Below are 16,660 nucleotides of genomic sequence, written 5' to 3'. Positions count from 1 at the left end.
TTTCTGGCTCACGTTGTGCGGGTTCATTGGCGTGTACGTGCCAAAAAGGGGGGGGGGGAAGGGGGGGAAACGGCAACCATATATGTCTGCGGCTTTCTCTCGCTGAATTCAACTGCGGTCGGAGACGACGTGAACTGCGCGTGCGCAGTACAACGACGCTCGTGAAGCGCTCGACGAGCACCAATCTGCATAAACTGTTCTTACGACGACGAGTTGGAGTAGCCTATCGCTTTCGCAAAGGACCCTGGCAGGAGTGGTTCCCTTAGCGGGCTCAACGGTAAGTACGTATGGTGGGAATTTCATAGTTTCGGTTTTGAATTTTCTTGTGCGTGATTTGTGGGGGGAAGGGGGAAGGGAAGGGGGAGTTGGATGAAGGTGAACGAGGAATGTGCAGTTGATGAGATTAGAGGCCGTAAGATTTGTACAGCAGGTGAAGGAGACAAACCGGCACAAACATTAGATATATACTCATATTTCGATGTCCATGGCTCAAACGCGAACAAGGAAACAGACAAACAAATACGTTTTTTGGGCCATTTCTTAAGTTCAGCGTAGGTATTAACAAATAGAGGTTTTCGTTCACGCTGTACTGATCTTCATAGTAATCAGAAGCTGGGAGTAGAAGTTACGTGACATGCGCTGGGGAACTCCGAAACTCTGATGCTGAGTATACGTGGCCCTGTGTGTACATTCGCATGATATTACGCAACGATTTCTGACATTAGAGGTCGCATACTTGATCGCTTTCGGACGTGTCACTTTCAGGGAGCGTTAACTGGCTGAACAAGTAAGCATAACGGCTCGGGCTATAGCGCTTGTGTGCGTCACCGCCTTTTTCAGCACTGTGTTCTGTTGCACTACTGGGTTATTCAAATGGCTAAGCCAGCAGGCGCCATGGTCAGACAAACGCGGAAGCATACCGCAAGTGATCAGTCGAGAATACAACACTTGCTGTAGCACGCACTTCAGTAATTTCATAGAGTTAGTCTACTATGTGATGTATCTATGTGCTGTGTGTATGTGTTCACTGCGTGTACCAAGATTCCCCAACACCAGCAGTAGTACATGCCGGACCGTCTGCCAGGCTACCGTCCCCAGCTTGTCACTATAATTCCAGCATCTGTAACACTAGTGGCAGCTAGTGGTCATCCTTGAAACTGGAGCGCCCATGCATGCACTTTAATGCAGGAGTAATATAAATTTTCTACATCAATACTTTTACATTTTGCGCTTCATCAATGGCTAGAGCGGCGCTACACTCGTACGTTAACGTACACGATCACTATTCTCGCTGGAGTGAGAGATGCAGTGCGGTTTTATCGAAACAGATCGATCTTTATCAACGTGTTAACAAAACGGGGACCACAGAAAGAGACAATACGGAAGACCAGAAAGCCAAGAGAAGGTTTTCAAAGCATGTACTGAGAAGCTCGAACATATCACAGCATATGTGAATGACTCGCCAAATATTTGACATACTATATGTAGTCAATGATGCACCAATGAGTGATCCAGCAGGAAGACATAACATCAATGAGACATAAATGAGCACAGTCACTTTAAGGTGGATGTTTTGGCGATGGAAATAGTGCATAAGACACCTTTCATGTCCTGTGTCATCTTTCGTCTCTCAAAGCACCACCCCAAGCGCGCACGTTGTGATAACAGAGAACCAGGCTCCCCAACTTGTGAACATTTCGGGGCCTATATCCCTCCAATAAACACACCTTGTTGGAGTGTCCCATAGTCTCCGTTTTCAAAAAACACAACACTTTCATGATTACCACCGCAAGAATGTCCGGGCAGCTGGGATGAGTAAACCAATTCCTCACGCACGTTCGATAATATATAGTGGCTACTCCTGGTACAACGCACCTTGAATGTGCCGGGCCAAGATGCCCGAGCCTTACTAACAGACCCGGAACGGGGCCTTAGTTTCTGCAGCACTAATAAACGTCAATCCCCCCTCCTCACCTACCATGTTCACAAGTTCCTCAAAAGTGTCCTTAAGCCTTCACTGCACTCATTTTCAAGCCTGTCGAAATTCTCGGCTTCCGGTGATCATTCGCGTGCGGAACGGTAATGTCGCCTGTCTTAGCCGTCGACGCGACGACATGCCTCTTCCGCCGCGAACACGCAGGCAGAAGCTGCAGAGAGTTTCGACACGTCCGCCGTAGCCCAGAACCCCGTGAACGGGTCAAGGCATACTCGACAACGCAAGTATACCGCTCACGTCATGCAATAGCCGCGCAGCGGTTGTTTCACACGGCGTCGAGAAGAGATTTAGAGTACGCGCCTACTCCTGGCGGTGATACCTTAGACGTTTTGTCAAAATCAGCGCAGGCCACGTTTTCAGCCAATCAGAGAGGCCGTGGCAGCCCTGTTAGCCAATTAGAACTGACAAGATGGCGGAACGTGCAGAATCGCCGAAATAGCGCTACATAAAGCATCCTCGGTCTGGTTCTATCTGGACAGCCTACTTGCGCATCGGGGCGCATTTCATTAGTTTGACTTGGCACCGTGCACTCGCTGTTACCGCGGTCCCCAAATAACGTCGCGTTTTCGTTTCCCATTGGTGCAGCCGTGTCTACGAAAAAACTACGAGAGATGTTTATTGATGAAACCCGAGCGTATGATGTTTCATTCAAGATGAAAAGTGTAGTCGAATTGAAATGCGAGAGGAACATGTGTACAGCTTTGCAGTTCATGCATTCCCGTAGACGATGCGGCAGCTACCGAGGCAAGCTAGATGCTACCGAGAGCGGCATCAGTCGTTCGATTCCTTCATGGCGGCAGTGGACTTAGCCACGGTGGACTCAACTATACTCCATCCAAGAATGTTATTTCGTCTCACCATCTCCATGCTATATCCATGCGGTGCAATTAAATTACTTAAGCTTACGCGTTTTCACGTGCCGATACCACGATATGATTTTGAGGCAGGTTGTAGTGGGAAACTTCGAATCAATTTCCACCACCTATGGTTCTTTAACATGCACCCATTGTGCACCGTAAACGCGCACCCCATCGAAATGCGGCCACCGCGGCCGGGATTTGATTACGCGCCCTCGGGCTTTGCTGTGTAGCCAGAGAAACGCGTCGCGTCAGCCAATCAGAAAAGAGGATCGGAAGAAAAGCTGCTCCAATGTACGCCTTCCATCAAACCTCCGCGCGACGCCGACTGAAGGACAGCTTCGAGGAAGGATTAGCAGCGCATAATGGGTGAGTTTCGCCAGCTCCATTATATGGAGCATGCAGCCGGCTCTCCATACTGATTGGCTCAAGATCAATCAGTCAATCAACCAACCAACCAATCAATGTATTTATGTATCAATGTACACGGAGAGGTGAAAAGAAAAGGCTGCCGACAAGGCAGCTTGACGGGTATATACGAGCCCCATACGCTGCACTCAACAGAGTTGGTGCGACGGAGCGTGCGTATGGGCAAACGATGACGATGACGACAGTCTCATGGTGTGTCACGTGACGCGGCAGCCCACGAATGGTATTTCTCGAGTCTCGCGCACTGCGACAATCTCCCGAGTCCACACCGCAGACGAAGTTGCGTCGCGGCGGCGTTCACGACACGTGACGCGGCCGCTTGCGCTGTCAAGTGTGAACGGCGATAGGTTCCGGTTCACGGCGCTCTGGTCTGTACGGCGTTAAGCGTGCGGCATAGACGTGACGTAATGCGGTGGCTGGGGCCCTAGTTGTCGGCGGCGCTCGTCGGTTGCAGCAGGATGGTAGTCATGGTACTGCGCGGGTACCTCCGCGCTGCCAGGTAGACCGCGCCCACAGCTAGGGCAACGCCCAGCAGAAGCATCATGATGCCCAGCGCCGCCATGCTTCCTGCACGCACGCGCGGAGACCAATTACGGGAGACGCAGAGTGGTCTGGCGACAAGAAAACCTCAAACGCAGTAACTCCCTCACAATAGAAAGGTTATAAGGTAAGTGCTAAGAAGGCCAGCCTGAACCACTATGTTCTACGCAGCTACTCACCAGTTTTGAAGCGAGGGGAAAAAGAGAACAACGAAAGGTTAAGCATGCAAGTGACAGAAATATGACATAACATACTCTGCTCGCCGGGCGATGAAGTTCAGTGTGTGTGTGCGTGTTTGTGTGTGTGCGTGTGTAACTGTGTGTGACAAAGAGCGAACTCAATAAGAAGTGCTTCCTTGGCAAGGATTTGGTTCGACTATTTATGAACAGTACGCAGGTTTCTATTTTATGAGGTCTATATACTGCTGTGGACGCCCTATGGACTTATGGCTTGGCATCGTCTTTCGGATTTTGTTTGGAGTTTTCTGCAGATAACTCGTTTGGAAATCTACACAAGTTAACCGACCGAAATAGACAGGCGAATGGTGTCCGTCTATGGTCAGTCTGTTCATTTCTCGTGTAGACAAATGACACGTGTATGCCAAGGCAAAGCAACGAAGTCTAAGGGTGGTATGCAGAGTGTCCAAAATCATAACACAAAATGTAACACTGCCGAATTCAGTACATTGTACTGCCATATGACACCGAAAGACAAAAAGAAAACAATCTTATTGCACGGAAACGTTTGCACACTGCGACTCAAATAGCAGACGGCGAATATCACTGAGATTCGTAGTTTAGAGCTCATACGACAACAGCAATAACCTTCTGTCACCAAGTCGGCTTCAGAAGTGTCGTACAACTCCGAGGATTGCTTCAGAGTCAAGAAGGCGAAAATGGAGTGGGCGAGGGTGGGAGCAAAGCTAAAGAGAGAGCAATGCTCGACAATAACATGCAACTGCGTGCGGTCGCAGGTGCTGAACGAGTGTCGAGCAACATGAGGCACAAGTGACAATGAATACTCACCGCTAGAGTATCCCTTGGACGAAGCGTCGGGTGCTGCGGCTGAAACAACAGAACGTGAACGCTGTAGGAAAAAATTTTCTTGAAGCACAGCCGCATTTATGCAGAACAACGCGCCGTACGTACTTCAGGCATTATCACAGCACGGCTACCAAGCAGCGCGAAATGAACGCGACGCCACCGTATACGAAGCCGCGCCGAAAATACGCCGGGCAGGCGTTCAATATAGTTGTCACTTACGCGTGCAGGAACACTTCTGCCTGGGATGTCTTTTTTTTTTCTATTTCTTTCCCTGAATATGTATGCCTAAAGGTATTACATTACAACTGTACCAGCCATGACAAACACACGACATCGATTGTCCACGATTCGCGTATCGCTGAAATGTGCGAAACTGTGAGAAGACGCCAAGGAAAAAACAACAGGATTAGGTTATTAACGCTCTTGCTCAAGATTAGCGGCACACTGAGGCAATGTTTAAAAAAAAAAAAGATCGCAGTCTCGCCCGAAAGGCAAAGCATCGATTGCGACAGCAAATATCAGACTGCTATACGAAGTAAGTATAGTGGTTTTATCGGACGTATAAAATTGTAAACAATTGCTTAATAAGTAAATTAACAAGCATAGTGTCACGCGCGCACAGACAAACATGAACACATCTCAGTGGAAGGGCGCGGACATTCCCTGTCAAAACGCTGACGTTAGGAAACGTGGCAGCAGCAGCGAGCGAATTAACCTTCGTGCTGCATCTCCCTTCAACGCGAACAAAGCGAATCACCCTCGCTCGCTGTTACTTGCACACACCATACGGCACGCGGCCACGACGTTATCGCACTTCGACCTTATACAGAACATCACGGCGACGGCGACGACTGAAGTGCGCCTGGAGTGTCCATATAATCGCCATCGCAATTAAAAGAAGAGGCGAGGGTAGAGAAAACCCTTGCGGCTGTTACATAGCACCCGATGCTTGGCCTAAACGGTGAAGAAAGGAAAGAAAATAGTGCTGCCTGCTTTAATCTGGAGTATAGCTTTCTCCGCGCCTCCGGGTCGAAATCTCGCATTCTCAGGAAGCGCGCGGGATCTCGGGACCGTTGACGTCGGTTCACCGACTGCTACACGAATAAATCGCAAAGAAGCGAAGCAGATTCGTGCAGGCTGATGCTGTTTCTGGTGGTCTTGGTAGCGCTTCCTCCCCTCGTCTTACGACAATGGTCTGACCGAAAGCTGCGTACCGAGCACTGGAAGACGACCAGTTCGCGCAAGCCGGTCTTGCCCCCTGCATTCAGTAGTGCACTATAACTTGAAGCCTATGCTCGACCTGAGCAATAATGACGCCTGTCGTGAACGTGCCAAGACACTGACTGCGTTTCCTTAGGCACCTTGACGTCAGGCGTCATCTCGATCGAGTCAAACATGGACTCCATGTTAACGCGCACTTCCGAGTACGGGATTATTCTCGCTGATGAGCACTAAGGCTACACACTTTTCGAGGTGCGAACAAACGCAAAAGTAATTGAAACAGCTGAGGGTAACTGCTACATCTTTTTGCACATTCTTAGTTAAACCTTGTGAGGAGAGATTGCAGCCACTTACCTACGAACCGAGAGGTCAGCTGCGTGGCGATGTACTCGGGTTTCTGTCGCAGGCAATGATAGATAGATAGATAGATAGATAGATAGATAGATAGATAGATAGATAGATAGATAGATAGATAGATAGATAGATAGATAGATAGATAGATAGATAGATAGATAGATAGATAGATAGATAGATAGATAGATAGATAGATAGATAGATAGATAGATAGATAGATAGATAGATGAGAGGAATGATGCGCATAAAGGAGAGGTTGAGTAAAAGAAAGGAGGAAGGGAGAGGAAAACATGTGCCAGTTAGTTCTCTTAAGGCACAGATTAGGAACACATTAGAATTAGTGCCGCTAACATCCAATTCATAAGTTCACAGGAACGAACAAAACTAAGCAAAATGCAATGAATCTGTGCACGGACATAAAACAAAGTATGGATGCCAATATACCGTCATATGTACGAGGGAGAAGATTAAGAAAAACGTACTTCGCGCACTGCCCGTTAAAAACTTGTACGGGACGTTAAGCAATGCAATCGCCCATTCTAGGGACAGATATCTCGAAACTGTTACTAATATCAGTATTTCAAAAAAAAGAGAGAGATAGATGCAGTTGTTTTATCATCCGGCTCTTCAATCCCGCAGATAACAACATGTGAGACCTAAATTGAATAGTTAAAAAGTCGATTAGCTTGTATCTCAGCCCATTAGCAGAATGAGCGATGTGACTTGCGGAAGTGACGTCCGCCTCTTCAACTGATTCACACGATGAGGTGCAACCGCACTACCGTACGTCCATTTCTTTTTAATCATTTAGCAGCAACAGATGAAAAACGACAGCGTAAAGCATGTAGTGACAAAACATTTTCAACACCTTATAATGCGTCTATAGGATTTCTTTACGCTGCACAAATGTGTACATATCGCGAGTGCTAATTCAATGACCGCGTCACACACACACACACACACACACACACACACACACACACACACACACACACACACACACACACACACACACACACACACACACACACACACACACACACACACACACACACACACACACACACACACACACACACACATATATATATATACATATATATATATATATATATATATATATATATACATTTTGACGGGCCCATCCTAGAGGCAGTGCACGTGTTTTCCCATAGCGCTCTGAAGCTATCAAAGAACCCCGTTTTATTTCGCGCACACACAAAGATTTCAGAGTCGAGACTAAGCCGAGTGATCGCACTCATTTGCGAGAAAAAAGTTGCGACAGCACGAACCTGGTCGGAGCCAGTGATGTTGAGCAACACCTTGAAGCTTCCCGCGTTTACCGTCTCGTTCAGCTTCTTGGTGGCCTCGTCCACCGTGGGGTCCGTCACCGCTGAAAACGAATATGTCATCCATCTTGCTTCAACGGTTCAACGCCTTCTTTCGATTGCATTAAAGGGACACTGAGAAAAAACACTATTTGAGCTGTAAACACTATTTGAGCTGCCCTTCTACAATACCGAAAATAAAGCCACTCTTGCAGTAAGAGTACGGTGCGCCAGAAAAGACGCTACAAGTAAAGACGGGTGGCGACGCCACCTTAACGTTGCCGCATCAGGTCACCGTGACGTCATCGATTTTAACGCCGTCTGCTCGGGCATGGTAAATCTCTTTTTCTTTGTCGTTAGGATATGCTACCATTGTATTCTAAAAGGACTCCAAAGGCTGAACTTATCTAGCTTCAAGAACGCTTACTGAGCCACGACAGCCGGAATACGAGACGATACTTTGAAATCTGTGACATCAGACTGACGTGCCAACGCTGGTGCTACGGTGCGAAATTAAAGAAAAACGAAACTTTGATTCTCCTTTTCTTTTCTAATAATCGACCGACTACGGCGAAAATAACGAAGCTAGGGTCTTGAAAGAATGCTTGTTCCACCCTAACCTTATTTAGCGTTTCGCTTTAGTGCCCCTTCATTTCGGCGAATTATCTAATTTACATACTAATGTGGTCAGTGTTGGCTGCAGGCAGCAGGCGTGCGATGACCATCAGACGGTCACTGCCCCGAGGAAACACCTGCGAATGAAGAATAAGAACGTGTACAGTGCGGTACCAGTGACCACGGAATAGGGAAGTCGTCACCAAAACGAAAGATACAATGGTTCTATACGGACGTGTTCCCGGTGCCCTGTACTTTTGTGGAGTTATAGGGCTTCAGCTTGTCCGTAACCGCATTACATCTTTTGCGGACTACCGAGTCACCGGATACCTGGATGGCAGCAACAATGCCGGTAGCGGCCATCTTGTGACAGAATGTTCAGCCAGGCAGGACACAGTTATTATTGCAGTGGCCTAACATATTCTGCTTAGCCGATCGCGTAAAGAGTCGGTAGTGACATAATCGTTAACGTGCAGCAGTTTGATGATTTTCGTTCGACGAGAAAACTGAGGTTCCAACCCGTTGTAGTTGGACAAAGTGTCACAAGGCCGCGCTACCGCCATTGCTACTGTACCGTTTGGGACTTCGGTAATGCAGTAATTCGCAAAGGCTTTTCGGAATACCCCTTTAGCCTTTCAAAATGAATCCGAAACTCAATATATGCAGCAAAGTCAAGATACAGACATTATGCGAATTACACCGGTTTGGGTAAATCGGATAAAATTGGCTAACTACACGTGAGGCTACAAAAGACTCTGTTTTGTTACAGAACTTCAGCAAAACTCGCATAACCAAGGTAGCGATTCCACTGAAAACGCAAATCAAGATAACTTTTTTTTTTAATTTCGAAACTTTGTATTAGCTGCAGTTTGCAAATTTAGGATATGTGTTCTTGAGGCGAAGTCACAGTATTCCAACTTGCACAGTCCAAGTTACGGTCATTGACCAAGTCAAGGTGCAAAAACACCTTGACTCGAGCGTTGGAGGGCACTTACGGCACTCGTCTGCTTATCGGAGCATGACCGCGGTTGAATCACTCTACTTTGAGACAACGCCTATCAAATATGTTCAAGCGGTCACGCAGGCGAATCCGCTGATGATCATTATAGAAGGTCATTTATGATGCTATACTTGGCTGAAGTGCTCTGCTTGCCACGGAAACTACAATATGGGCGCTTTCCTCTTTTGATGCGGCAGATGAAGTGCAACGAGTTAACTACGCTTCAGCGTAGACGGTGAAGGAGCATGTCGAATGTGTTTCGCCTGTCATATTTATGCCGGACTGAGTTTACTCTGCACCAGGGGTGTTTATCCGAAAATTGGGTTCAAACTAAGTCTCTCTCTCTCTCTCTCTTAAGAAGTTTTAGACGAATGCGCTTCAGGACACGTAGCATACTCACGGAGACACGGCTCAGTCGTATGTCCTGGGCGATGCCCATGGTCTGTCTCAGCTGTATCCTGAACGCATTGGCCAAATCGTCTCGGGTGCCCCTGCCGGGACCAAAGTCGGAGTTTCCTAAATTTAAAAAAAAAAGGACGGGGGAATGAGAAAGCCAGAATACTGATCGGAACTCAAATACCAGTTTGCACTACAAAAACCTAGGCAGTCTGTTTCCAAACGCGTTCGAATCCTGGTCAAATGATCTGTAGTGCGGCAAGTGATGCCCGCATTTCCAACGGTGTCGATTTCGGGCGGAACGCATTTCTTAAAGTAAGAAATGGCACCGAATCAAGACCACCTCAACTAGTTCTATATGCTTTACGTTTGTCCTCTTTATTCGAGGCGCACTCTCTCCGCGTGTCCTGCCTGTCAGAGCCTCTCTATCCGTCTGCTAGCTGTCTGCAGCTCGGGCCTCGGTCGGTACGGTTTGTCTGTTCGTCCGTTCCGTCCTATCATTTTTCTCTATTATGCCTTTCTGATGGTCTGTCCGGCTTCGCGTCTTTCCTGTCTCTCCAAGCGCCCCACCTTTGTCTCTGTCTGCCTGTTCGTCTGTGCTGCCTGTTCCGATTCTGTCAATCCGTCTGTCTAAAGATGATGATGATGATGATGATGATGATGATGGGGAACCATCTGTCTGTTTAAAGATGATGATGATGATGATGATGATGGTGGTGGGGATGAAGATGATGACCAGAAGGAAACGTGACCTAACCTTGTACGCTGAGAATGAGCATCTTGATTTCGTGGGAATGAAAGCAGGCGCCGGTGTCGAACGGCGACCAGTCACTCAAGTCCGTCTCGTACTCGAAGATGTGCCGCCTCTCGATGACGTCACCACCCTGCGCGTGGAAAGTGGCACAATCGATCACGGTACGTTGTCCGGGTTCCACGCACCAACCGCATCCAATAGAGAATACAAGCCCGCAAACCGCATTACTGGCTACAATCACGTGCAGTGAGTACAGAGGCGTCATTTTAAGCCAAAGGTGCACGCTGCTTAAAATATATCATCGTATTACTGGAGACCAGTGGCGTAGCTAGGTCGTCTGGTACCAGGGGCCTATAGGTCTTCTGTCACTCCCCCCCCCCCCCCCGCCCCGGGTGTAGCCGGCGGAAAGAGGGGTATGTTCAGACGTATATGACACCCCCCCCCCCTCACTGGCCTCTTGCACCCGGGGCCCACGGCCCCCCGGCCCCCCCTGTTGCTACGCCACTGCTGGAGACCCAGTCTGATGAACCACGTGTGCCTAGTTTAAAACTGACAAGGCAGCTGACAAGCGCAGTGTGCTTCCGGTGAGCATAGGGATGTAGCGGGTGCAATAAGCAGTTGCTGTTTTTGTTCCCGCGGTCCTGCCATCATCCCAGTTAGGGATCCTTCACAAACAGACACGCTCAAGCGTAGGCGTACCTATGAAGGCTCCCTAATCCCAGTAATTCCTCAGGCTGACAAAGCCCAATCGTTGAAAAGGTCGACTAATCAGTTCATTGATTTCGTGACATTTGGGCAGGCGGCAAAATACACGCTATTTAGTATAACACACTCGTTATAGCAGTCAATCGTATGACAGTCTGAAGTTTACTTCCATAGTGTGGGCAGCATGGTGCTTACAAAACTGGTCATTCTCTCCGAGCACCTCTAGTTTGCCGCATTTATCGTTGTGCGTTTCTCGAGAGATACAGGCGAACGAAGTTGTTAACCACTGGGCCCGATGTATCGCAGCGCGTCGAAAGTGGTATCCTGCGAACAAGGAAACTATTCACAGAAATTACGCGTAAATTAGTGAGGAGCGACAGGTTTGTACTCCAACCGATAAACCGCTTCGAGAAAGCGAAAAAAAAATGGGCACGGACCATCGAGGGATTTTCTCTCAGTGATGATTTAAAAATTAAATTGTGCGGTTTTACGTGCCGAAACCACTTTCTTATTACGATCCACGCCGTAGTGGAGTACTCCGGAAATTTCGGCCACCTGGAGTTCTTTAACGTGCACCTAAATCTAAGTACACGGGTGTTTTCGCCCCCATCGAAATGCGGCCGCCGTGGCCGGGATTCGATCACGCAACCTCGAGCTCAGCGGCCCAACACCATAGCCACTGAGAAACCACGGCGGGTTAAGTGATGATACCTTCGTGGTATGAACCAGGGCGGAGATGTCCGGTTGTGTGTGATGCGAGCGTGCGTGTAACGACGAGTGGAAGACAGCGGAGATGACAAAGATGGCATAACGGCGATGGAATGACAACGAACGAATGACGACAAGATTCACAATCAAGGTCTGACGGTGATAAAATTATGACTACGGCATGACGACGTAGACGTGACGACGACGGAGAGGACGATGGCATGACGTCATTTCTTGGCTTCTCTCTCATTTATTCACGCCTCTGTTCTCAAGCTGCCTCGGTTGTGGCGGCGTCGGTGCTCACGCCACCAGCGAGCCCAGCGCGCGCGCTGTGATGTCACACTCGCTGTGACGTCATTCATCGCGCCTTCGATGAGCGCGCGCGTTTCTCCGAGGCGACATACCCCAACCACGAAAATCGGGGTTAGTAGGCAAAGAAGAGTATCGCTCCAAAAGAACTATAATCAAGGCTAAGCTAACTGAGCCCAACGATACGCATTCTCACAGTTTTGCGACAAGTTGACCGACACAAAATTGGCTGCGGACAACGTGCTGCAGCTGCCGCTGCGACACGGAAGCAACAACACCCAAAGCCGTCTTACAGACACGTAGTTAAGAAGTAGGTCATTTTCATGACCATCTGTAAATGCAGTAGTGTACTTGCCTTGGCTTCGTCGAAGAGTTCCATGAAAACGGGAAGCGTAGCGTCTTTCAACTCGTTTTCCTGCAAGAAATTGGGATATTCTAATAAGCAGTCAAGCTTGTTTTGCCCGCACTCCTCCTGCGTCTATTTTTTTTTTTTTGCAATTCGTTGTTAACTTCCGTTTCACTGCCATTTTATGTATAATTTGTTGTCTGCAGACAAATGTTGGATAACTATGTGTTACCTACTCATACCTGGGGCCTGACAATCAGTCAGGTAGTAATTAAAGACGTTAATTAAATGTCTGTGTCGGAAATAAGTAATCGCCGACGCGGTCTGACGCTTCCCTTCCCCATGCACTCACATAGGCGTAGTACAGGTTGGACACCACGGCCTTCTCGGGAGCTGCGCTGGCGTCGTCCATGCCGGCGTAGACGGCGCAGTTCCAGGAGCGGCAGCGTCTCTGCCAAGACAAAACGCACGACGAGCAGCAAATCGTTAGAAATACTACTTGGCCGTTTGCAACTCTGTACTGCGTTCACAAAACACTCTATGCACAATACTTCTCATTCCCGTAGTCACCAATGCACTTGTGGTCTTGCGCTTGAGGATCTTCAGCACCTATCAGAACTTTCGTGCTTCCGCTAACATTATACATTGCGTATGCCTTACCTCTCCCCATCGCTCTTTCTCTATCTCTCTATTTCTTTTTATTGCGAGGGCAATTGGACACTCCAGGAGCATTCCTGCCGTCGCCGCGATGTTCTGCATAAAGTCCAATGGTAATAACATCGTCGCCGCGCGCCGTTTGATGCGTGTGCGAGTGTGCGAAGGTGAGCCGACGATGGCGGCTCAATCTCGCGCGCGCAAGGGAAGAAAACGGGGAGGAAGCGTGCCGTCTTCCGTAGCGCGCAAGGCACTGGGGGAGCGCAGGACGATCTACTCCGGCGGCTGCTGCGTATGGCACAGCCACGCGCGGCAGCTCGGGCCCCATCTTGAAAGCGACGTGCGATAAGCACAGAGTCTAGGTGCGCCGAGCGCTCATGGGTTGTGGGCGCTGTGTTGTCGGCGCTTAGTACGAGTTGAAGCGACAGGCAGCACGAAGCTCGCTTCGCTCGCTGCGGCTGCCGCGCTTCCTCGCCCCAGCGTTTTGACAGCGAGTGCCCGCGGTCATCGAGCGCGATGTGTTCACGTTTGCCTGTGCGCGCCGACACCTGCTCATTTAGTCAGTAAGCGAATGTTTCCAGGTGTACAACTACTATACGTCGTATAGCTGTCTGCTAGTTCTCTATAGCAATCGATGTTTCGCCTTTCGGTTAAAACTGCGACCTTTCTAATCTTTTTTTGTTTAAATTGTTCCTTATCTCTTATAAAGCTACCAAGCATCCACATTTACACAATTACAACGATTAAATCTCTTCCCTAATTACGCATTTTTTTGCAGATAAAAGGCATCCCACTTTTTGCGCGTATTTTCGCGTCACGGAGCGGGGGTACTCGCCAAAGAATGCCTGCGCTGTAAAATGTTATATGTACGATGGCCAACTCAAACGCAGTTTGCATAGATGCACCAGCCAATTAGGTTCGTTTATTTCCCGGGCGTGAGCGGTTTTGTGTGTTTAAAACGGACGTTTTCTCCCTACGGATCTGTCTCCGTGCCACTGGTTTCAGGATAAATCCTGAACGTCTTGGCAAATTGAATGAGTCATCCTAATATCAGGGCTTAGCCGAAGAAGATAGTTTAGTCTGAAACGAGACATCATTTCCCAATAAACATAGCGCTTACAGTATTAGCAGCGCATAGTCTTGGCAAACTATTTCAGCGGTGACTGGACTCTCAAAATGGCTCGGCTCTCCTTCGAAGGTGAAAAGGCCAGGCCCACCGCGGTTTCTGTGGACGGAACTTGTATTCAATTGTTATGTTGTCACCGCCATCAATAGTGTTCCACAAGGTAACATCGCTGAGGCGCTCGTATCCAAGCATGCGGTGGGTCAACTTTAGTTGAGGCCAATTTCCGCATGCGAAAGGCTACCTTTTCTTCAACACAACCGTAACAATCACTCTAGGGAACTTTTCAAGCAACTTACAAATATTTCTTGAGAGTATCGCAGTAAGAAAACCACATAATAGAAATTTTCACCTGTCCGCAAACAACGAAAGCCTTTTAGTTCAATACGCCTCCAGCCTGTATTAAAAAGAAGGGAAAACGCAATGTTATAGGTGAAGCTTTGCAATAACGAGTTCATGGCAGTAGGCTCCGTCTCTTAATAGCGTCGTACGTAACCGATGGCGGCGCTGCAACGGTGACGTAGACGGTGACGCCAGCCGGAGGTACTCGCCTCTGTCGTCTGCTACGCTCAGGCTCAATATCTTCATGCGCTTGCCCGCGCTGTGGCTGAGTGCCCGCGTTCTCCGATTACGATTTGTATTAACGCGATAGCGTTAAGGAGCTCGTGTCGCAGAAAAGCCGGTGTCGTCGGCGTCGGTGTCGGTGTCGGCGTCGGCGTCCGCGGCGTTGGCCGTGAGCGATAAATCCCAGCAGGCACTTCATGAATAAAAAACAACTTGCAAGAAGGGCTGGGTGGGAATCGAACCAGGGTCTCCGGAGTGTGAGACGGAGACGTTACCACTGAGCCACGAGTTCGATGCTTCAAAGCGGTACAAAAGCGCCTCTAGTGAACGCGGTGTTCCCTTAGAAACGAGCTGTTTCTATGGCTCAGGCGTGCGTCGCTTGCTCAGGCGCACATTTCGTTGTCGCGCCGAACGCTGCGTTGCTCGACGCTCACCGCGTCCGATGCGGGGAGCGTAGTCGCTGCGCCGTAGCCCATTGTCTTACACCCCTTGGCGGGTCGACGGGAACGCTGTCGCGTTCCACTCTTGAAGGCGAAGCTTAAGCGTCCTCCAATTTTTTTTTATTGCGAAAGCAATTATACGAACAGCGTGTACGATATCACAAGTTTGTAAAATGCGGCGCGAGGTTATCGGCGCGCGGCCGAGCGTCGCTCGACGCCGGGCGCGTGGGAACGCGTCGGGATGCGTCCGGTTATGCTGGCTGCGCCAGTGCGTCGAACCATCGGTCGAACTATATAGACGCCGTTGTTCTCGCCAGCGTGACGTAGCGTGACGTAGCGTCACGTAGCGTGTGCGCGCGCTCAGACTAAGTCGGACTATACTTAGCCCTCTTAATAAGAGGTACGAGGCAGGTAGGTGGCCACTTTGATGAATGAATGTGTTTAGTTCTGGCCTATAGTTTTTCTTTGTATTCTAATTTCTGTGTATAAATGGAACAGCCAGCGACATTAAGTGACGAAACTGGAAGGCTTCATACCAGGTGTTTTTTTTAAGTATATAGAATATTTAATTGCATGTGACAGATGGCACAATTATAATCCTTCAACTGGATTGCCGGCGGAAGAGGTGGGCATGCGCTATAAATCGAAATGCGTAATTGACTGTTTAACAGCATTTCACTAATTCAGTTTCTGAATTATTACGTTACGGCAGATGTTGCAATTTACACATTCTAACCGGTGAGATTGCAATGCATATCCATTTAGAACGAGTTTTGAAACTAGCACCAGTCGAGAAATATGCGGCGTCAAATTCGCGGTAATGACGCTCTATTGTTCCACTTATTTTTTCTAACAAGGCATATATTTATGCATTGTAGCGCAAAGAACGCCTATGTATTTCCTCAGACACGTTGCGAGAGCATATGTAGAAATTGGCGCCGTCCTCAGAATTCGTTCCAAGTCGATAACGCTTTGCGATGGCGCCGGCCACAATTTGCTGATTACAACACGTGCCGCAAACATGTGCCGTAAAGAAATTGTTTATTTATTTATTTATTTATTTATTTATTTATTTATTTATTTATTTATTTATTTATTTATTTATTCTTCCCCTATAGGCCCTCCACTGAGGGTAACACATAAGGGAGAGGGCGGTAATAACGTAAGAAACAATTTAGATTCCAAGGGTAAAATAAAAAATAAAAGCAGAACGTATACAACTTTACCAGTTATATATGTTTCGAAATAAATAGGAAATGCAAGCGACAAAAGTGCAAA

At 48.3% G+C, this 16,660-nt stretch overlaps 1 protein-coding gene across 1 annotated transcript in view; it reads right to left on the bottom strand.

Annotated features, from left to right (window-relative positions):
- Nucleotides 1–3,298: 3,298 nt before the first annotated feature.
- The window catches only part of LOC142557292 (uncharacterized), a 37,492-nt gene continuing 24,130 nt past the window's right edge, over nt 3,299–16,660 (bottom strand). The window contains exons 9-17 of the mRNA XM_075669016.1: nt 12,954–13,052; nt 12,611–12,670; nt 10,537–10,663; nt 9,784–9,899; nt 8,448–8,520; nt 7,733–7,833; nt 6,441–6,483; nt 4,848–4,886; nt 3,299–3,849 (exon numbers count right to left, since the gene is read on the bottom strand). Of these exons, the coding sequence (XP_075525131.1) occupies nt 3,707–3,849; nt 4,848–4,886; nt 6,441–6,483; nt 7,733–7,833; nt 8,448–8,520; nt 9,784–9,899; nt 10,537–10,663; nt 12,611–12,670; nt 12,954–13,052 (801 nt within the window). The 3' untranslated portion in view covers nt 3,299–3,706. The remainder of the gene's footprint in view (nt 3,850–4,847; nt 4,887–6,440; nt 6,484–7,732; nt 7,834–8,447; nt 8,521–9,783; nt 9,900–10,536; nt 10,664–12,610; nt 12,671–12,953; nt 13,053–16,660) is intronic.

This window comes from Dermacentor variabilis, chromosome 9 (genome assembly GCF_050947875.1).
Source record: "Dermacentor variabilis isolate Ectoservices chromosome 9, ASM5094787v1, whole genome shotgun sequence".
In the NCBI taxonomy this organism is placed as follows: domain Eukaryota; kingdom Metazoa; phylum Arthropoda; class Arachnida; order Ixodida; family Ixodidae; genus Dermacentor; species Dermacentor variabilis.
The sequence above is the reverse complement of the archived record's forward strand: the minus strand, read 5'-3'. Positions and strand labels throughout refer to the sequence as shown.